The 23,626-nt window shown below is 43.8% G+C and overlaps 1 protein-coding gene across 3 annotated transcripts in view; it reads right to left on the bottom strand.

Moving 5' to 3' along the window:
- Positions 1-23,626, bottom strand: part of GRB14 (growth factor receptor bound protein 14) — a 48,120-nt gene that overhangs the window by 18,580 nt on the left and 5,914 nt on the right. For 2 of the 3 annotated variants that reach the window (XM_082236838.1, XM_082236837.1), the window contains exons 2-3: positions 22,527-22,659; positions 1,107-1,263 (exon numbers count right to left, since the gene is read on the bottom strand). In XM_082236838.1, coding sequence (XP_082092964.1) covers positions 1,107-1,263; positions 22,527-22,659 — 290 coding nt within the window. Of the gene's footprint in view, positions 1-1,106; positions 1,264-7,961; positions 8,297-22,526; positions 22,660-23,626 lie in introns of those variants that run through there. The other variant, XM_082236839.1, reaches the window with a different exon arrangement.

Raw genomic sequence — 23,626 nt, forward strand, 5'->3', positions numbered from 1 at the left:
CCACGATTGCTTTAGTGGACTTTAAATCAAATCTCAGCAGGGTAATTTATGGCCCTGTAAGAGGATGCCGACAAGTCTCCTTCAGTGGAACAAAATGTAATTTAGAAGACAAGGCATTCACTATCCACACTGAAATATGCAGTAGGCTATCACTACTGTAACTGCAGCACAGCCAACAATGTCCTTGCAGCAATATTTTTGGCTTTCTGTGCAGCGGGGCTGATGTATGTGCAATGAAGGATGCAAGTTTACAGATTTAGGAGTCTGTTGTTTTTTTATTTGAAAAAATACACCCCCCCCCAAAAAAAAACACCTCTGGAAATATTTGGATGAGTTGGGCATTCTTATCCTACTGTGGAAGACAATGCCTCCCCCCCCCCGATAGGATAGAATTGGTGCCTTTTTTCTGGGGGTACTCAAGGGTACGCAGCACGGGAACCTTTTTTTCCTAGAAGAAAAGCACTGGTTAATATTGTGGCACTTACTGTAACTTCATGGTGAATACTGGCACCTATTTTTCTTTAAAAAAGAAGCACCAGATAGGATGATAGTTAGGCTTCTATCCAATGCAGTGCTAAGCAACTGGATAGTTTGGTTAGAGGGTGGTGCTGATAATGCCAAGGTTGCAGGTTCGATCCCCGCATGGGGCAGTTGCATATTCCTGCACTGCAGGGGGTTGGACTAGATGATCCTCAGGGTCCCATCCAACTCTACTGTTCTATGAACTGTCCTAACAGTGCACTTGCATGGCAGGACTTTCAGCCCTCTCCCTGCACCCCCATCCCACTACGAAAGATTTGGGGGTATGCGCTCCCATTTCACAAGTGTAAATCCTTGCACTGGTAGGACAGTTACTTAGTACTGCATTGCTTGCAAGTGTTTCTGTGTGTTTGTGACGCCCAGCGCAGCATACAAAACAGTGGCTCTAGACTCCTAGATACTTTAGGCACAGGCCCGTGACCTACAAATGCAAACTTAGGTCTCTGAGCATATTAAGAGGGCAGATTAAGAAGAGCAGGCAATCCGAGGCCCAGCACAAAAGACCTGGAGCTCCCCCTAGCGACATCTCTGTAAACGACACACTTTCTGAAGCAAGCAGTACTCACCTAAACCTAAGGAAGTGAGATGTTCAAACATAGTCCAGCTGTGATCATCCACATAATGGTTCTTTAGTATGAGCAACTGGCACAGATCTCTGGCTGTTATATCACTTGGTACTTCCAAAGCTCTGCTAGAGTCATCCTCACTATATATTTTGATTACCTGTTAAAAAGACAAAAGAAGATTAGCTGATACACACAGACGTGTAAAATGTGAAAATGCTGGTTTCATTAGCAGGTGATTTTGTTTTATGCTTGCAGCATGGGGAGAACCTTCCTCTGTAAGAATTGCTCTGTGTGCGATATTTGATGCAATTACTTCCGGTTTAAGAACCGTCTGTAGATATAACTTGGGGGGGGGAGACATCCAACAGATACATAAATATAGGCAGGGCTATTTTTCTAGAAAAAGAGTTGCTGGAACTCACCGTGAACAACTTCCTTGTTCTCTTGTAATGGCATCGGCACCCACCTAAGATGTGCTGGAACTGAGTTCCGGCAGGGAAAAAAGCCCTGAATATAGGTTGTCGATGATTTAAAGCACGTGTAACATGGAAAAGTTGGGACCACAGGTGTGCACAGAGGCAACCCCCTTTGGCATTTCTCCCTGATGGGAAGTACTGAGGAAGTCCTTTGCTTAAGTTCCTCTGGAGCTACTGCGAGTCAGACTAGATCAGGGGCTGCCAACGTCTGGGGGCCCGTGGGCACATTTGCAAACTGTAGAAACTGTTACGGGCCCCCTTCACCCACACATGGCACCCTATTCTACAGGTTACAATAGAATGTTTCTTTCAAACCTAATTTCATCAGGAGAAGGGATGAGCAAGGGGAAGCCTGTAGCCCCTGTGGAAGACCTCTGTGGGCTACACACATGGAAACCACGTTGGCAAGCCCTGCTCCAGATAATATTGTGCAGGATAATACCAATGACGTGACCCAGTATGTAAGGTGGGCTCAGATGTTCTAGCTTGGAGGTATTCAATTATGAAAGCATTGTTTTAAGAATGTCTAAATATCACTTCACCCTTTACCAACTTTCTAAAACTTTATATAATAGTACTAATTTATTATTTATACACCGCCCATCTGGCTGGGTTTCCCAAACCACTCTGGGTGGCTTCCATCAAAAGATTAAAATACAATAGTCCGTCAAACATTTAAAGCTTCCGTAAAAAGGGCTGCCTTCAGATGTCTTCTAAAAGTCTGGTGGGAGGGCGTTCCACAGGGCGGGTGCCACTACCAAGAAGGCCCTCTGCCTGGTTCTCTCTCAGGGAGGGAACCGCCAGAAGGCCCTTGGTACTGGACCTCAGTGTCTGGGCAGAACGATGGGGTGGAGACGCTCCTCCAGGTATACTTGACCAAGGCCATTTAGGGCTTTAAAGGTCAGCACCAACACTTTGAATTGTGCTCGAAAATGTACTGGGAGCCAGTGTAGGTCTTTCAAGACCGGTGTTATGTGGTCTCGGCGGCCACTCCCAGTCACCAGTCTAGCTGCCACATTCTGGATTAGTTGTAGTTTCTGGGTCACCTTCAAAGGTAGCCCCACATAAAGCGCTTTGCATTAGTCCAAGCGGGAGATAACCAGAGCATGCACCACTCTGGCGAGACAGTCCGCGGGCAGATAGGGTCTCAGCCTGCGTACCAGATGGAGCTGGTAAACAGCTGCCCTGGATACAGAATTGACCTGTGCCTCCATGGACAGCTGTGAGTCCAAAATGACTCCCAGGCTGCACACCTGGTTCTTCAGGGGCACAGTTACCCCATTCAGGACCAGGGAGTTCCCCACACCTGCCCGCCTCCTGTCCCTCAAAAACAGTACTTCTGTCTTGTCAGGATTCAACCTCAATCTGTTAGCTGCCATCCATCCTCCAACCGCCTCCAGGCACTCACACAGGACCTTCACTGCCTTCACTGGTTCTGATTTGAAAGAGATTTGTTTTTATATTAGCAAAAATGCCTGTTATTACGAAAGGGTGCGTACGAGAAGAGAACACAAGAGATTGCATTCAATGCATCACTTTGTGAAAGCGGAACAACTCTGATGCGGAAGGGGATTTCTCCTCCCCCTCTGTCCCCCAAATCTGTGCTGGGGGTTCCCCTACCAACTCTTTGGAGCACATGCAGGGTGAGGAGGGGAAGTTGTTCTGCTCACACTTTTGTTGCCGATCACTGCCCTTTGCTGCAAGGGCCCTCCAAAGGGATATGACGATGCATGTTTCCACCCATTGCCCTCTGTTTCAGCACACTGATATGACACCATGCGGTGTAACATTTGCAAACACAGAAGTGTTGCCTCTGTTGCGGAATGCCACATCATGTGTACCTCTTTAAAACACTTCAAAGCAGCAGCCCAAGCATTTTCCATCCTATCTTTAAAGCAATTTTTAAAACTCATGCATCTAACAACACACACACACACACACACACACACACACACACACGAAATGGCAGAGGAGATTCAAATGCAGTGCACAACTTGCAGGAAGAAAAGCTGTCTAGACCTCGGGCATCTGTGTATCAAGTTTAGTTTGTGGGATATTACAGAAAAACTCAGAACCCACATTTACACATAATTCATCAAAGTCGCTTCAGTGCTGCGTTTAAAAAAAAAAAGTCTTTACTACCAAAGGTCTGTAAGCAATTCCTTATGTGCAGTTTCTAGGCTACAATACTCTTCAATCTGCATCCACAAAAGAATCCAAATGTCCACTCAGTCAAGATTTACTGCTGGCAGAAATAACTGTTCGGTAGGCCGCCCAATATACTTCCAAGGCAAGTTAACAGTCTGAAGGTTAGATTCTAACCTTCTGGAAGCCTAATTTATTTGAGAGAAGACTAGGACAAAGACATGGAGCGCCGGTTTCCTCAATAGCAAGAAATCTGTTCCCTCTCCCCCTTTCCAAGGCAGGGAGTTCTGCCAAGGAAAGAGGATTATGAGCGCTGGATGTTGCTGGCCTTGCCAATTTCCTTGGTTACTATATGAAGAATATTCAAGTATTTGGAAGAAATGAGCAGAGGGGTTGGAAGAGAAATCAAAAATCTAAGTGGGGGCGGGGGGGGGGACAACAGGGAGAGGTAGAAACCTCATCAAGCCAAGGAAGGTGGTAAGCATTGGCTCATTACCATGTTCTTGTTCAAGGGCATATAAAACATTTTCACTGATTGTGCCTTTTTCCATGCAATTGCTCCCATACAATATAGCTGTTAGCTCAGCTTTCCTTTTAAAAAAATGAAAACTCATAAAGCTCCACGAAGGTCACTGAAAGATATCAGAAAAGAAAAAGGAAAGGAATCAAAGCACACGCTGCTGACCTTTGGATAAAAAATGTGTGCACTTCAGCAAAAGGGTGCAGTGTTCTTTCTTATTTATTTGCACACTGCTTAATGCCAAAACAGGCTTCTAAGTGGTTTACAAAGTATTTAAAAAGTTACAAAGTTAGTTTCCTTTCCAGCATTTATATCCTATCCTTCATCATTAAAATGACCTCACAACGATAAAAATCACTTCAAACCAATTTTTTAAAATTAAAAAAATCATTTTTTAAAAAAACAACTGCAATTTAGTACATAAATATCCCCACACCACCTCCATGGTCCAATGCACCTAAGACAAAAGGCCTGAATTAAGACAGGGGTTTTCAGCTAGCAATGAACGATGGCTCAGTGTTGGCACCAGATTGACCTAAGAGGAAAGGGTGATCCAAAACTGGGGTGCCACTACGGAGAAGGCCTTTCCCCAAGTCCTAAACTGGCAGGCTTTTCTTGGTGATGGTATAACCAGAAGGGCCTCCATTCACAAATCAAACAACATGGTATGTCCAATCTTACAAAGTATCATGCAAATGAATAAGAGGGTAACTTGAGCTCAGCACAGAAATCTGAGACAAATAACTAAGGATCCTGTCTGAAATTGCTTTCAGTTTGGGCATATACACACACAAATACTTAGAGCAAACCACCGCCACTAACTGTAATGAAGTAAAGGAGTGAGGTATTATAGACTTGGGAGGATGGAGGTCAGGAGTAAATCAAACCCCGACTCTACAACAGAATGAACTGCTACATGTTATTTGCAGAAGCGTAATCCAGAACATGAGAACCAAATACCACCGTCACCCAAGAAGCATACACACATTTTAAGAGGTCCGAATCCACTGCTTAAAATACTATCTTCCTCATTTTAACAGTGGTTTAGATCTAGCAGAGGTTCACTAGGAAAGGCTGTCATCACATTCATTTCTCTTTTCAGGATTCTGCCTCTCTTTGAGGTCTTTCCAACTATAGCTTTGGTTTCAGTACAGCTCCCTGGATAACGGTACACATCGGCAGCACCCACAACCCATTTAAACAGAAAATGGTGCGTTACTCCAATTTCCAGTGACACACATTCTAGTTTTTATCTTCAAACTTTTAAAACATAGCTGATACTGGCTGGAACAGAGTTCAGAATGAGCAAGTCCCTGATCTAAACCTCACCACTGCCCATAACCACTCTGGCTGGCAGGGTTGTCAACTTTTGAACCAAGCCCTGTGCCTTTAATTGTGATCCAATTTGCAGCAGCTGGCAAGCAATATTGATCTCCACCTGGTGGGAAGCTTCGCCTGCTGGTCTCTGTAGATCAAAGGGATGTTAAAGGCACAGGAGTAATCTACACTATTTTTTACGGTCAGCTAGCAATTCTACTAGGAGGCCTCGGGCAAAGCACTATATTGCCTGCAGCATTTTGAACAGCTTACAAGATATACCCACCAACCATGCAGGATTGTTGTACGGCCTGTGGAGTTTAAAACTGAAATCCTACGCAGTACACACTTACTTGGGAGTAAAACCCCATTAAACTCAAGAGGGCTTAAGTAAATAGTCATAACACAGTAATAGTATTGCAAGGGTGGGGGGGCATGTGCCCTTTCCAGAAATGGCAGGACTACAACTCCCACCAGCCCCAGCTAGCAGGGCTAACGGAGAGGATAATGGGAGTTGTAGTTCGGCAAGTCTGCTCTAAGTTGTGAAGAGTGTCGGGCACATGATGCATTTGTACAATGGCACATTAGTACAACTTGCAAGCCAGACACTATTTGAAAAGACAGGGATGCTAATAAATTTGTGTATCACAGTGAAATGGTGCGAGTCAGTGCTGGATCTAAGATTCTGGGGGCCCTCAAGCACAGCAATCCCCAGTGAGCATCCCTTGCCTTCTAAGAGGTGAGCCATGGAAATGTCTTAGGCTGCATCTGATCTTGCATATCCCGTAAAGGTAAAGGGACCCCTGACCATTAGGTCCAGTTGTGACCGACTCTGGGGTTGCGGCGCTCATCTCGCTTTATTGTCTGAGGGAGCCGGCATACAGCTTCCATGTCATGTGGCCAGCATGACTAAGGCCGCTTCTGGCAAACCACAGCAGCGCACGGAAACGCTGTTTACCTTCCCGCCAGAGCGGTACCTATTTATCTACTTGCACTTGATGTGCTTTCGAACTGCTAGGTTGGCAGGAGCAGGGACCGAAAAACAGGAGCTCACCCCATCGTGGGGATTCGAACCACCGACCTTCTGATCGGCAAGTCCTAGGCTCTGTGGTTTAACCCACAGCGCCACCCGCACCCCGTACTAAATAGAAATGGCATGCCTGTTTGGGTGGAGAGCCTTCTGCTGGTTTGCGGGGCCTGGCAAAACCTCACCTCACCTCAACACCCTCTGGGGCCAACTTTGTTACCATCATTCATGTTCTGAAGTTTCAGCGGAACACAGCATTGGAAGTGAAGTATCCGGACATGTCCTCGAATCAGTTAACAAGCACTTGAATCATGTTTTGGGAGCGGGGTTATTTCGTGCGACTTTTATTTGAGAGATCTCATCATGAATGAAAACTGATTCCCACGTTACAGATATTACCCACCCCTCTTCAGCTTTTGTGAACATTCATGATTTCAAGTTCAGTAAAGGTAGAATGAAGAGTTTATGAACTTCTGGGGCTTTTCCTTCTCCTGAAATAAACTCTTGGCCTGTAACAGGTTAATGACAGGCAGAAATTCAGCACATACCGCTTTAAAACATTTAAAAGCCCTGTTGAATGTTTTGGCTGGTTATTTCTGGTCAGCTTGGGAAAAATACGACTTGATCCCCAAGTTGTGCAGAAATAAACCAGCCAAAACATAAAACAGGACTTTTTTTATTTTTTATGTATCTAAAATGCCTCCAGTTTTCACTGTGAAATGAATTATAGCAGCAATATATTTCACTGGAGTGGCTACAAGAACAGAAATCACCACACTTACGGACAGGGGAGGAAAGAATCTAACATTGCTTACATAATCTTAATCAAAATACTAAAGCCCCATAATAATAATAATTTTATTATTCATATGCCACCCATCTGACTGATTGCTAACTACTTCGTAGACAAGGGACTGCCACAAGCCAGGCCTCTTTTTTTAAAAAAAACAAAAACTAATACTCTGTTGGGTCTTATAAACTACTTCATTTCCAGTGACCATCTTATAGAATGTCAGTACATTTAAAACAACAGGAGTGGCTTTATCTACATATCAAAGCAGAAACAGGAGCAAGAAAAAGGCTGAGATGTGTTCGGGGTTTTTTTTAGTTATCCATTTATTTCAGTCATTTCCAACCTGCTGCCCAAGTTCCCAGGGCAACTGATGAACTGCATAATTTTGCAATGGAGCACACATGCTAAATCCTCCGGAAGGCTGGAGATCCCACATTTAAATTAAGAGGAAAGGCAGCAATTTATGCACAGCATGCCTTCCACACTGGATGCAATACTTACATTCTACTTATGGGTAACTTCTGCTTCCAAAACAGAGACATGCCTGCCCTGCCCCTCAGCCTCCGAAGTCACCTACCCGTTTTTGCAGAACTATTGGAGTAACCACAGGCAAGGTTGCCCTTCTTCCGTACAAGCTCATTTCTGTCGGTCACAGGTAATTTAGCTTAGAAACTCTTGTCCAGACCACTCGCAAAATTAAGAAGACCAAAAAAAAACCCCTCTGTGGATCAGCTCCCAGTCATCCACACCTTAATGAAAGTCGGTGCATAGAGACGACTAGCAAAGCAATAAAAGGCATGCTGTTTCAGTGAATCCACTCCTTCGGAAAGCCAATTAAGGATGACTCCCAGACAGAACTAGCCAATGGTAGGCCGATACATGGGCAGGACTCCTCCTCTGTCCTTGGAAACACATTGCGATACTTCTGCTTTTTAACTTTAAAGACCCAGATTGAACAAGCATTTAAATCACTCAAAATCTCGTCTGCCTACAGTGCCTTCGCCGCTGCAGTGGGGAGTTGCATCTTACTCCTCTCCCAGATAGATTAATTGTTTCAGTTTGAAATGAAAGACACACACTCCTTACCTCCAAACTGTTATGCAACCCTTAGAAATGGCATGGATTGGAGCTGAAAATATAAGCAACGTGCATAATCCGGATCTGCTTTTTTATCAGACGAGGATATATTCCAACAACAAAGGGAGGGAGTTGCATACTGCTAAACTGGTAATAGATTTGGTCCAGGAGAGTCAATTATCTTCCTGCGTCTCAGTTGCCAACTTACTTACTGAGCTGGTCACAAAAATAGGCCCCAAAATTCCCCACTTCCCATTTATGGCCAAGCCAGGGTAATATTTTTTTTGTGCCAATAAGGGCAGACAGTTAAATTGAAGCAGTAGCTTTGAGAATAGGATATTTCTCTGGCCTTTTCTTAAAAAGAGGAGTGTCTATTACACACTACAGGAAAATACACAACCATATTTTTATAGCACATCCCTGAATAGCTCATAGCTCCTTCAGCACTCAGGACTAGTAATCCCTGCCAAAACTGCTGTCGTGTTTTCTTGAAATAGCTGGAATGTAGCCAATGACAGACAATAGACAAGAGGGTTAAAAACACACCAAAAAAACAACCTCCAGGTCTCATTAGTTAGAAATTTTAAAGAATTAAGTCTTAATCAGTTACAAGGGAGGAAAGACCATGCCAATATATCCAATAACTCATTTCTTAAATACAGGCGCACAAACATGCTGGAGCATGTCTAGCTAACGTTATGAAGCTTATCCTTTTTTTATCTCGGTAAGCCATTCACAGAATTAGGTTTATAAATTTTGATGGGGACCAGACAAAAGCAGTAACCTGTGATCATGATCTGGCAGTCCTTAAACCACAACACAGGAACACAGTGTTACAAAACTTGGGTGTCTCCCCCTCTCTCTGCCAAGCGCCCATGGGGGTCTCAGGCACTCACTCACACAGGGTCCGTGCTCCTTTGGAGAATAGAAGATGCTTCAGAGACTGTCATGGCTTTAAGAAATATGGTTTATTTACACCTTCAGTCTGCATGGAGAGAGTCCAGATGTGGTCATTTCATGGCAGCAGCGCAGGCAGCCTCAAGCCTGTCCAAGATGGATCTCAGCTCTTCTTCCTCCCAGCAACACTTGCCCCCCCCCCGGCAGTTACCCTGGCAATCTTCCAAATCTCCCATCTCTGTTCACACCTGGAGCAAGGGGGAAAGGAGTTCTCTTGTATTGTTAATGTCCCTCACCTGTTCTAGCTCAGCCAGGTTGCTTTGTGTAAGCGAGCCCAGGAATTCCTTTGCAGCTTGCATTCTCCCTTCATATCACAAATAACCAAAATCCTAGCATTTATTAATTTCTAGGGTTTACCCTAAATCTATATCACCAGGAAGCTCCCTTTTATTGAGTCAGACCATTGGTGCATCAAGCTCAGTCTTACCTCCTCTGACTGGCAACTAACCAGGGTTTTAGATGGTATCTTTTCACAGCATTACCTGGAGACACCGGGGCTTGAACTCAGGACCTCCTGCATCTCCCCACTGTGGAAGGATGTCTGGATCCAGAATTGGCCTCCACAGTCACCTATGGACACACCTCTAAGACCATGGAAGATAATCTTACTCAGCTGCGAGTGATCGCCAAAGGAGCAGCAGCAGCCGCAGGGGCTCTACCAATGAACTATAGTCCTTCCCCATAGCCTTAATTCCCTAGTGATTTGCCTTGTGCAACAAAGAAAGGTGCAATGTGATAGAATCATTTTTTGCTCCATAACGCCAGTCAACAGAAGGCTAGGCAAATGCACAGGAAACTTTGGAGATTCAGCACTTCTCAGCTTTCTGCAGTCTCTTACATTCTCTGCAAGAGATTTTTTTATTTTAAGCATTTAAAATGTATGTGATCTTATAATGTGAATTGCATGTCTTCTGGTAGCTGCTCAGCTAGTAATCACTCAGGGCTAGAAATACGCTTCATGGGACCCCTAACCGTTATGTCCAGTCACGGACGACTCTGGGGTTGCGGCGCTTATCTCGCTTTACTGGCCGAGGGAGCCGGTGTTAGCTTATGGGTCATGTGGCCAGAATCACTAAGTCACTTCTGGCGAACCAGAGCAGTGCACGGAAACGCCATTTTCCTTCCCACCAGAGAGGTACCTATTTATCTACTTGCACTTTGACATGCTTTCGAACTGCTAGGTTGGCAGGAGCTGGGACCGAGCAACGGACGAACTGCCGACCTTCTGATCGGCAAGCCCTAGGTTCTGTGGTTTAGACTACAGCGCCACCCGCGTCCCTTTCATGCTATATGCTAGGTAACCAGTTCTAAAAAGTTATGTTCATTAGCTATCTAGGAGAATTGACATGTAATATTCAAGCAGCTAGGGGTGATACTGAGTCTTCCAATTTCACCTCTATTTAGAGGTTATTTATTTTAAAAAATAGGACACTGCAGTCACACAGGGGGTGGCAAACACCTTTAAAATATGTTCTTATTTGGCAGTATCTATAAACAGGCAAGACCTTCTTCTTTTCCTATTTCCTTCATTATACAATTCAAGCCGTGCTTTGATACCCACTTTATAATTTTATCCATTTCATTCACTCCTGATATTTAATTTTTCTTCTGACTTTATTATCAAAAGCCCCTTGTGTTGAACTTTTTGGTTAATGCTTGTTTTTCCCTTCATGAACACTCTATGGCATTACATGTTGTTGGCCTCCATCTGTCTCAAGAGACAATGGAGTTCACCTCTACAGGGGGGAGTCAAACAGCTATCTTAGCAGCACTGAAGTGACCTCCCCAGTGCACAAGCCTGTACAGTGCGTATGGAGCTCCTGGGCTCAGCCTCGTCCACATGTCAGATCAATAAAGTGAAACCAGAGCTATGACAACTCTAGTCTCCAGGCTTCTGTGACATCCCATCAGCTCAACCAATGACTAAAGAGAAGTCATTCACTTGTAGTTAATACACAGCACATACACTTTAGGAGTTGCGGGAAACCAGGAGTTTCCTACTAGCAAATCCACATACTTGTTGTGGTAGTTTGATGCTTCTAGAAGCCCGAACTAGTCCAAAATGCAGTGGCTAGGCTACTAATGGATGCAGATGGCTGATAGCATGTAACATGTCTGCACTGGCTACTCATATATTACCTGTCCAGGTTCAATGCTCTTGTGTTGATATACAATGGCCTGAACAACTTGGGTCCAGGATACCTTCAGCACCATCTGGATCACTGAGATCATAGACCACCACTGTTGGTTTTCTCCCCAAGTTACAAAGGCTTGTCTAGCCTCAACCAGAAGTCAGGTGTTTAGTGTCACTGGTTGCATGCTGTTGGAATGCTCTTCCAGCAAAGATTCAGCAGGCATCCTTGCTTCAGACTTCCAAGACATTGTTTTATGCCAATAGGCCTAAGTGGTTGTTCAGACTTTTATTGAGTAGCCAATCAGTTTAATGATTGTTCTGCACTGCTTTTAATGGGACCAAAATTTAGAAGGATAGTCAGATATAGGACCCCGGGTGCTGCTCTCTCAAAGCTTTCCCTGTTTATTGCAACTAGGGAAGCAAATCAATGTTCCTCAAAAAGCATGCATGTTCGAGCAAATATTCTATATGCAACAGCATCTTTGATTGTGAAAGATGTGGAACTGCTTGCAGACCCAGCCAAAGTCATAAAAAAATAATAATCTGGCTTGGAGGGTCAAACATTTGCTCCTTGTCAAATTACCTTAACATCAGAAGCCATAAAGCCAAATACAGCACAGCAATTCTCAGTTTGATGCCAAAGTAAAGAGATGCTCAGCTCCAACCTTGGCTCATATCACTACAGTCAAGCAGCAGCAAATCCATAGTAACAATATAATCACTTTCAGCATTAGACTAAATACCCATTTGCTTTATTATCTTGAGGCTTAGGCACAGAATCTGGGGCTGCTTTGTTTTGGAAATTTCCACAATACAACCTCTGCTCTGCTGCAGCTTGTGGAATGAAGTTCCCTTCCCCTACACTAGAAATCTAGTGCCTTTAGTATTGGATCATTTCAGCTATCATTGCTAACAAAACTGAGTCAGAAGAAAGTCCCAATGCTCTCTGTGTGCTCAGTCCAACTGAGCTCAGCATCTCACTGAACTGTCAGATGAATACAGCTCTGTATAATATAATACGCAACAAGCCCAGTGCTCTCGGGAAGCTGCTTCCCTAATGGCTGCCCTAGACCTCTTGTGTTGGGCAGGTGGATCTGGGTGTTAGAATTCCTGCTCCATTATTGCAGTCATGGGATTTTTGTCTATCACATGACGGTGTATGTTTTGACTCCACAAAGTGGGAAGTGACAGAGACAGGATGTTTGTGTTACTGTGTTCCATGAAGTGGGACTATTGTCCTTTGTTCTTTCTCTTTGCTGTCTGATGCTAGAGAGAGAGGCAGTCATGTTGCAGTGCTCCGTGTGTGTTTATATGTAAATAAAGTAGATTAGCCAAAATGCTGAGTTGCTGAGGTCTGTTAGGCAAGCTGCAAAGACTGCAGATCCCTAAGTGTGCCGATGACTGTTGGCATCGGTTGCTGTGATGTTCAGGCAGAAGAAAGCTTTTGAAGCTCCCGAACGATCGACCAGGAAGGAGGGAACATGCCAGTTGGGCATGTGTCTCTGCCAGGGTCCTACTCGAGAGCAGGATGAGTTCCTGACACTGGGGTCCCACCTCCACCATAAAATTATAGCACTATTATCATAGAACTATAGAATCGTAGAGTTGGAAGGGACCCTGAAGATCATCTAGTTCTGTGTTTCCCAAACTTGGGTCTCCAGCTGTTTTTGGACTACAACTCCTATCATCCTTAGCTAGCAGGAGCAGTGGTCAGGGATGATGGAAACTGTAGTCCAAAAGAAGAAGAAGAAGAAGAAGAAGAAGAAGAAGAGGAGGAGGAGTTGTTGTTGTTTGGATTTGATATCCCACCTTTTACTCCCTTTAAGGAGTCTCAAAGCGGCTAACATTCTCCTTTCCCTTCCTCCCCCACAACAAACACTCTGTGAGGTGAGTGGGGCTGAGAGACTTCAGAGAAGTGTGACTGGCCCAAGGTCACCCAGCAGCTGCATGTGGAGGAGCGGGGAATCGAACCCGGTTCCCCAGATTACGGGACTACCACTCTTAACCACTACACCACACTGGCTAGAGACACAAGTTTGGGAAACACTGATCCAGTCCAACCCCCTGCAATGCAGGAATATGCAGATGTCCCATATGGGGATCAAACCTGCAACCTTGGCATTAACAGCACTACACTCTAACCAACTGAGCTATCCAGGCTCATGTTAACAGACCTGGCTTCCCCTAAAAAATCCTGGGAACTGTAGTTTAAGGGTGTTGAGAGTTCTTAGGAGACCCCTATTCTCCATGCGGAGCTACAATTCCCAGATGTGTCAAACTGCAGTGTCTGGGTGAACCAGTGACCCAGCAGACATTGCTGGACTCACATCAGCTCCAGACAACATAACCTAAGCTCAGAAATAATGGAATTTGTGGTCCAATAATATCTTAACAGTCACGGGTTTCCCATCATTTTGTTAAGACAACAAATCGTTTTCAAGGCTTTCCTGCTTTACTGCTTTAAGCACTTGCAAATATGAAAAGTGAGGCATGGGTTGTTGTTTTTAGGAATGTCTCTCCAATGTTTGCTAGAATTTCTATATCCTCATTATCACGGGCTTGCAGCTATTCACAGCTCTGAGCTCTCATAAACACAGCATCTTAACAGGCTATTTGTAGCTCATGGGATCACCATACACCTTGGCTTGCAAGGTTTTTCTTTTTCTTTTTTTAAGATGGTAGCTGACTTTCTATCGCCAGACCTTGACACCAAGATATCAATGACAAGTTCAGCTGATGGATGTTGTTATGTATATGGCTATTTGCTTGTTAATTAAAAGTATCTCTTCTAAATTACTACATTAAATCTGGAACTTCATGTTGAAGACAACACATATGGTACCATGAGTGAAATGCTTTGTGCGAAGATACTATGGAATAGTTGAGGGTTCTGTATCCTTTATCTTTTTCGCATAAGAGAGGTGAGGAATGGAAGTGGGAGAAGTTTAAAACAGCCATTTAAAAAATTTTATTTCAGTGTCTTTATTTCAGTTACCTTCTTGCTATACTCAAAACAATGGCAGAAGTTTTGAGTAAAGCAGGGATGGAAGAACACTGAGACAAAAACAGTGGCTTTAGATAATGGCAGAGGTTTGAGTATAGCAGGGATGGAGTAATGCTGAAAGTTTTTTTTAAAAACACACACCAAGCAAACAGTTTTAACAAGGAGAAATAGCAGAGAACGGTACAATATAGAAGCTCACACCACAAAGCTAATATCACAGTGGGTGCCCTAAATATGCAATGCACTCCCCAAAGAAATTTGCCTGGTGCCAACAAATGCATTGGCTGTCTATTGTCTTCCAGGCCTAATTTAACATGTTAAAATTTAAGGTGACCTGCCTGAGTTTTAAGATCTGCAGGTGAAGTTTAAGATCTACTGGTGGTCCCCATGCCTAATGAAATATGTGAGGCAGAGACCTGTTGGTCAGGCTCTTTCTGAAGTGCCTCCCTTCCCTTCTGAGGTGTGCCTCACTACAACATTCATGTCATTTCACTGACAGGAGAAGATGCACTCCTTGCCTAGGCCTCCAGGGAGGAGCAAGGGGCATTGGGCATTTGAATTTTTTGCTGCTGCTGATTATATTTGTAGCTGAAAGTCTGTATTTTGCTCTAGAGTTGTTTAATCTTATTGTTTAATTTTTTGGTTTGAACTGTGAAGATTTCCACCCGGCGACATTTAGGAGAAGGGCAGGTTATAAATACCTTTGGTAAGTAAATAAATGGCACATAAATGGCCTTGTGGGACATCTTTGGGAGAAGAAAAGGCTCAGGAGTAAACCCTACACAAATCCAGAGTGGAGTCCCTGAGGCGGTTGGTTGGCACCTTGAGTGCCTCCTTCCCACAACTCCAGCAGTCATAAAATTATAGAATCATAGAGTTGGAAGAGACCACAAGGGCCATCGAGTCCAACCCCCTGCCAAGCAGGAAACACCATCAGAGCACTCCTGACATATGGTTGTCAAGCCTCTGCTTAAAGACCTCCAAAGCAGGAGACTCCACCACACTCCTTGGCAGCAAATTCCACTGTCAGGAAGTTCTTCCTAATGTTTAGGTGGAATCTTCTTTCTTGTAGTTTGGATCCATTGCTCCGTGTCCGCTTCTCTGGAGCAGCAGAAAACAACCTTTCTCCCTCCTCTATGTGACATCCTTTTATATATTTGAACATGGCTATCATATCACCCCTTAACCTCCTCTTCTCCAGGCTAAACATGCCCAGCTCCCTTAGCCGTTCCTCATAAGGCATCGTTTCCAGGCCTTTGACCATTTTGGTTGCCCTCCTCTGGACACGTTCCAGTTTGTCAGTGTCCTTCTTGAATTGTGATGCCCAGGTGTCAAACTGGTGCTTTCCTTTGGACCACACCAGCAAGGCCAAGAGGGAGGTCTTCTCATCTGGGCACCCCAAGGCCTCCATACACACTGCCCAGGCTTGGTCACTTCAGTGCTGCTAAGGCAGAAGTTTGACTTGACCCCTGGAGGCACATTCCATTGTCTCTTGAGACAGATGGATGCCAACCAATCAAAAGGTACAAACACCCTCTCAGATCAAGGAGTAAAGAATCCAAGACCAGCCAAGTTATTTTGGCACCTGAAACATGACACCTTCCTTTCATAGAATCATAGAATTGGAAATGACTCTAAGGGTCAACATGCCCAAAATCAGCTGCCCAAAGCTACTAACTTGCTGCCGGGTAAAAGCTACCCACCCCTGCTGCTCCTTACACGGTACACCATTTTAAAAATAAAAACCAACAAGTAATTTTGTCAGCACCATACCTACACTTCAATAAGTTCTCGGCACATTTTCTATTTTTATTTCTCATCATCTAAACTGCTCAAGCTCACCAAATGTATTTGCAAGACTGAACAATTAAGCAAAGTACTTTCTCCATTATAAGAATGTGAAAATATTCATGCACTTCATGGTCACAGCCTATTCAGGCAACAATGAAGAGAGGGAATCAGGTGTGAAAGGCAAACTCCCTTAACGTAAGGAGCAATTGCTAGAAATCTGAAGTTCATAGGTCATCTATATTTTAAAAAATATTCACTAGAAAAGTAGCCGCTTAGCTAGGACAATGAACTCTGGGATCTTGTCATGTTTGCTTTCCAATTAAAAGAGAGAGAGAGAGAGAAATGAGAGACTATGTATGTATCAATATGAGAAACCTCCAGAGGATCTGGAAGATTTCAGAAAAATCTGTTGTGTTATTTTTTGCAGAGACATTAGGCAGCAATGCTCTTCTATGACCACCTAAGTTTTGCAAGCCACCATCCCTTATAGTTTTATCAATTCCCATGCAAATATGAAACATAATGGCAGGCTACACAGAAGTTCCAGCCAATCTTTGTAATCAACCCAATGCATGCAAGGTCACTTGGAACTTGTCCTTACAACAGCAGTTCCATGTGATGAGCCTAACTTGTGATTCCTGCTCACCCTACTTTATGAAAACCTAAGGGGGGAAGAACCCGAGAACAGCCCAATGGGGGACTGAGCATGCTCTGAATGCTGAGTGAGATGACATGGCTGAATGGCCAGAACCCTGAACAGGAGCATTCCACAATGCAACATTTTGTTGCAGGACCCATCTATTCTAGCTACCCCATAGTGGTTCCCGCATAAAGATGACCTGATCCAAAATCCCACATAGGAACCTGCCTTTTACAGATCCAGGCCATTGATTCTTCTAGCTTAGTATTGTCTACACTGATTGGCAGCAGCTCTTGAGGGTTTCAGGCAGGATTCCCCCCCCCCAGTCCTTTATACTTTATTGTCACTTGTACAACTTGTATACAGTGAGATTACACGAGCACCCCCCACTCAGCTCTCTTAGTCTTAATTCCCCTCGTTTACTGACACCCACCCACCAAACCCGAAAGTCAGTTGCCCTGTTGTTATCTTTTCGTTCAGCAGCCTAACAGCCCACGGACAGAAGCTGTTCTTTACCCTGTTGGTGCGACTAATCATGCTTCTATATCTTCTGCCCGAGGGCAGGAGATCAAGAAAGTGCCGGCCAGGGTATGAATCATCCCTGAGAATTTTTCTCACTCTACTTAGGCAATGTTCTTCCACAATGTCATCCAGTGGATTCACGGGACAGCCCATAATATCTTGTGCTGTATTCACCACCCTCTGTAGGCACTTCCTATCAGTTGATGTCAAACCAGCGTACCACACCGTGATGCAGTATGAAAGTGTTTGTGGACCGGTAGAAGGAGATGATCAAATGTTGATTGACATCGTTCTTTCGCAATACTCTGAGGAGATGGAGTCTCTGTTGGGCTTTCTTAACCACCTGGGTTGTATTGATTTTCCAAGTAAGGTCTACTTCCAAATAAGATAAACTCTTAGGAATTTAAAGGAAGAGACTCTCTCCACACAGCCCGCCCCAATGTACAGCAGGGCTAGTCCTACCTGGAGATTAAACTTGGAAACTTCTTCATGCAACGCAGTTGAGTTGCAACCCTCTCCTACAAGTCCCTGCCCCCATGTTGTTGTTTTAAATCCTTCTTGAGGCTTGCCTGTCATTATGCCATTATGCCATTATGCAAAAGAAACATGGGTAGCATTGTCAACCCAGGAATAAGATAATCCTGAGAAAATTCTGTTCTCCTTACCTCAAGTCAAATATTATACAGTGGTACCTCAGGTTACATACGCTTCAGGTTAAGAACTTTGCTTCAGGATGAGAACAGAAATCGTGCTCCGGCAGTGCAGCAGCAGCAGCAGGAGGCCCCATTAGCTACAGTGGTGCTTCAGGTTAAGAACAGTTTCAGGTTAAGAACGGACCTCCGGAACGAATCAAGTGCATAACCTGAGGTACCGCTTGCCATGAGTTCCAGACTTCACACTGAAGGGTTGGGGTGGATGAGGGCAGAGAGCAACAATCTGTATCAAAAAAATGTCCTGTACCATACATTCTTTCAAAGTTCCCAGTATTTGGCTACATTCTAGCATTAGTCAGCACCGAGGTTCAGTCAACAGTTTTTCTAAAATAAACCATGGGGTTTATTTGGTCTAATGCGATGAAATTATCTACAAATTATGAACAACTAAGAGTGAGATAAACACGCAGAGAAATATTTCCGCAGAAGAAAATGTTCCTGGCTTTAAATACCCTTGAGTTTTGTTTTGGCACTTGCAATCGTGTTCCAAGGTAGCCCACTTTGCCTTGAACTGTTTATTGTGAGGAAGTCACGGCTAGCTTATCTTTGACCAAAGCAAGATTCATCCTTCAGCTGCACATTTACCTTCTACCCCCCCCCCCCCGCTGATTTATTTTAATTCATTGTGTCCCAAAGCAACCGACGTGCCGCTGAAAATAGAGGCATATTGAAATACGGCTGTGCAGGCCCCAATCCCCGAGCAGTGAGAGTTCCCAAGGGTCTGGGCACATTCCTTGGGTTGGGCCTCCCTGGAAGGAAGGTCATGGCTGTGGTGCCTTTGTGATAAATGCCTCACAGCATTAACACTCCCCACAGATCTTGCTCCCTCAGGGGCCCTCTCCAAGCCATAGGTTTGGATTCTGCAGAAAGAGCAAGCCAGGGGTCTGTGTCTCTTCCAGCTCCCAAATACCGCACTGACCGCCAGCCCTATTGTTATTAAAGTCTCCAATGACATCATGTCCCGCCCACCAAATCTCCATAAGTTTCTATGACTCAACATAACAAACACAGCATACTTGGCTGACACGTCTGAGCATTTTGGCAGCTTTTTCTTCGAGGGAATATAATCCTGGGGTTATAAAATCATGGGCAAGATCCCAAAGATGATATCTAGACTTAACTCTCCCCCAACTCACAACAATTCCTTAAGAATCACCTCTCCCCATTAGAGCTGACCTGGACCCTGCGCTTGTCATCTGACATCTATGTCCTCCGTGCCGATTGTGGAATGCTCTCCCCAGAGAGGTTTGCCTGGTGCCATCACTACATGTCTTTAGGTGCCAAGCAAAAACATTTCTCTTTACCCAGGCCTAAGGCTATTAAATATGGTGGTCACTTAACTGCTCTTTTAAGCCTTGCTGCTGCCTGCCAGAAGTTTGGATTTCACCCACAGAGTTTTATCCAACGCGGGAATGTTCCATCAAGAAAAGGATTTCTGCTTGCTCAAGAGAATGTTCTCCCCGCTCCCCCCCCCCCGCCAATCCTCCCTTAAGACTCTAATGTAGACACACTAATTCCTATGTACTGCAATTCTAGGCATGCTTACTAAGAAGTTCTACTTCATTCCATGGGATTTACTTCTAAATAAATGTGCAAAGAATCGTCCTTTACCTGAGAGTAAGCCTCAGTGAAGAGACTGAGAAACAATCCACAGAAAGGCAAGATAGATGGAGATCCCTCACAAAAGACTTCATCAATAACTGTACACTAGCCTTCACATTTTGTATACCTTCCAACATTATGAGATTTTGTTTTAAGAAAACTCTCCCAACTCTCACCAAGTCACACTTTACACCTTCAAGGACTCTGGAAGCATTTGACCTGCTTTTAACTAATGCCTTCATTTTTGAGAAGTTTTTGCTTTCACAATCCAATGTAACCAAGCTGGACTTTCTAGGCAACTTTCCGCTTGTATACATTGAATTTGATCTCACAGTTATCACTGTTCTCAGTGAGTTCAACAGCACTTCTAGCTCGAATCTGATCCAGGGCACCGCTTGCAACAGGGTCCCCTCTGGCTGTTTCCACAACCCACTGTTTCAAAGCATGTGTGGTATGCTCTTTTTTGTTGTAAACAAAACTGTACTTACCAAGCCAATGAGAGGGTAGCTGAAAGCACATTCTATCTCAGCAGTGTCAGCAAGCATGTGGATGTAAATATTATATACCTGGGCTTCCAATGGTTTTTTCACAATTAACTTGAATTAACTTTATCACTCATGGGACAAGAGAACAGGTCTTCTGTGGGCTAGTTGCTGGTTTAAGATCAGGAAGCAAAGAGTAGAACCAACTTTGGGAAGCAGATCCAAGGTTTTGCATTGGGACCTGTGCATTTTAACTTGTTCCTAATTGACCTAGAAGGAGCGAGCAGTTTGCTGGCAACATCAAATAACTCAGGGCGGTAAAAGCAAAAGGGGATTGCAAAGAGATCCAAAAGCTTCTCTTCAAAATGGGTGAATGGCCAATTAAATAGCAAATAAGGTTCAGTTTAATTAAGTATAAAGGGATGCAAATTGAGGCAATCAGAAAGGGGCTGTGGTAGCTAAGTCAGGAAAGAAGAAATTCCATCTGCAGCTGCTGCAAAAATAGTAAATTCCATGCTAAGGATTATTAGCGGAGAGACAGTAAACCAGATAGCAAATAATATTTTTGTTAAACAAACCTATGATGCAGCCACATTTGCAATCTCCTTTACAGTTCTTCTTCTCCTGTCCCCAAAAGTTGGAAAAGGCACCGAAAGGGGAAACTAAAATAATCAGGGGGCTATGATACCTTCCTTATGAGGAAAAGGTAAATCAATTTACAAAAAGGATGACAAATAAGAAAGAGCCATGCTGTTGCAATAGGGTTTCAAATACCAGTTTCCCCTAAGAATTTGTTTATTTATAATAAAATCAGAACTGAGGGCTAACTTACATTGTTACTGTAACAGCAACAATTATGGCAGGCATAGGCAAACTCGGCCCTCCAGATGTTTTGGGACTACAACTCCCATCATCCCTGACCACTGGTCCTGTTAGCTAGGGGTGATGGGAGTTGTAGTCCCAAAACATCTGGAGGGCCGAGTTTGCCTATGCCTGAATTATGGCAATAGTTCTTCCCTGTCATGGGTCAGGAGTCAGCTTTGCCTGCTGAACAGCAGCCTGAAGGGGCAGAAGGCAGAATGACTCCACCTGCAGCTGATCAGCCACTAAGGACACAGAGGAGGAGGCGCAGATGAGAACCAGCTGGCTTCAGTCTTCTGAAGCAGAGCTTCCAGCAGTAGTCAGATGCTGGCAACAATGCCTGTAGTTCTTGGCCCTGTCTTGCTGCTTCCTGCTCTCCCTTGGCTCTGTGATCATCTGGATTCCCTGGCCTCTGGGCAGGACATCGTGGTAACAATTTCATAATATTCGGCATGGCAATATATCGCAGAGCACAATGTGTGGGTGTGCTATGTACAAAACCATGATGTGGGAAAAACTGGCCATTGCTTCTCTCATGATTCCTGCTGCCCCTGCTGCAACAGTTGTAACAATAGGTTAAAAGTAAATGAAAATGGATCCGTGTGGGGTTTTTTTACCCCTAAGTAGTGGCAGTCGCCAAGACATCACCCTGTTCGCCTCTACATAGCTCCATCCTTATTTCAGACATCATGATATATCGGTATAGCGTGATGTTGAAAACCAGGCATTGCTCAGCCCTAATCAGTATCCCAGATCTGTGCTGATGGGAGTTGGAGTCAACAACATCTGGAGAGATAACAGTGTCCCAACCCTGGCCTATGACATGGGAGATTTGTATAGGCAGAAGGAAGCAAAGGAGTCTAACATCAAATTCAGTGAAACTCACCATTCAAACAGAATAGATATTATTATTACTACTACAGTGGTACCTTGGGTTACATATGCTTCAGGTTACATACACTTCAGGTTACAGACTCTGCTAACCCAGAAATAGTGGTTCAGGTTAAGAACTTTGCTTCAGGATAAGAACAGAAATCGTGCTCCGGCAGCACGACAGCAGCAGGAGGCCCCATTAGCTAAAGTGGTGCTTCAGGTTAAGAACAGTTTCAGGTTAAGTACGGACCTCCGGGACGAATTAAGTACTTAACCCGAGGTACCACTGTACTACTACTACACTGGAAGCTTGCGGCAGTGAACGAACAAGAAAACATTTACTGTGCTAACTGCAAAAGCAAAACAAAATCATTCAATATTTTGAATGTGTTCATTTTTATGTACTGGAGTAGTTTTCTCAACAATCTGAGGAAAAAAACATCGTTTTCTTTTGCACTTTAACTGTCAGAATTGAGTAAGGCTTACCTGTTTTATCCTGGGATTTGCCTTGGGCAACAGGCTGGCTGACAAAACAGATGTAAACGGAGAGCAGCAAAGCTCTGGGAAGGGATTTGGTATGGATGGGATTTCTAGTACATCAAGTTCTGTCTTTTTCCCCCTATGGTGAGAGAGAATAATATATAGTTCATACAAAATAATTCTCTAATTCCAAGCCAAAATGCAAAAAATACAAAGAATGAAAAATGTTTGTGAAGGAAAAAATGTAAAGCTGAAAGACGCAGAGATTTCATTAGGCAGACTTTAAAGGTAGCAAGACTCTGAATATCAGGGTCATGGGTTCGAGTTCCATGTTGCGCAAAAGATTCCTGCACTGCATTGGGATGGACTAGATGACCCTCGGGGTCCCTTCCAAATCTACAGTTCTATGAATCTATGAATTCAATAAGCACCAGTTCTATTGTCTTTTCAGGGGCTACTGAAACCCTTTCTCTTCCAGCAATCCTTTTAAGTCTATCTTAAGTGTATCCTAGATTGGATATAAACTTGTTTTTACTGCTGATGATTTTATGATTTTTAAATTATTAATTACTTTGAGATGTTTCATGGGAAGTTATTCATAAATGGAATGAAATTAAATAAGCAAGCAAATAACCTAACTAGGCAGTTGCTGCTCAATTCTGCCTGATGAAGAGTTCTGTGCCCTTTCAAAGCTTGTACAAAACCTGATCTGCTAAAATATCTCATAGATTCTGGGAAGTAACTTTCTATAAAGGAAAAACAGTAGTTGTTTCTGTCACAAGAACAGTGCTAGAATATTGGCTATCGTTGGCCACCATTTCTCATTAATGACTTAGCCAATTCAAAGTCAAAATAATGCAGGTTCAAGGGTGAGACAAAAATCTTAAGCACCATAGAACAGTTTCCAGTGATGTCTTCAGGTTTGGGTAAGCTTGAAGTTACAGTCTTAATCCTTAAAGGAATTATATTGTAAAAAGTTCAAGTGAAACCAACCATAGTTAATCATTAACTTATGAGGATCACAAACATTCTGCTTGATCTCATGAAGTGAGATCCACCAAGTTCAATGGGGCTCATTCCAAAATATGACTGCATAAAAGGGCAAC

Source organism: Podarcis vaucheri, assembly GCF_965113315.1.
Source record: "Podarcis vaucheri genome assembly, chromosome: 1".
Lineage (NCBI taxonomy): Eukaryota > Metazoa > Chordata > Lepidosauria > Squamata > Lacertidae > Podarcis > Podarcis vaucheri.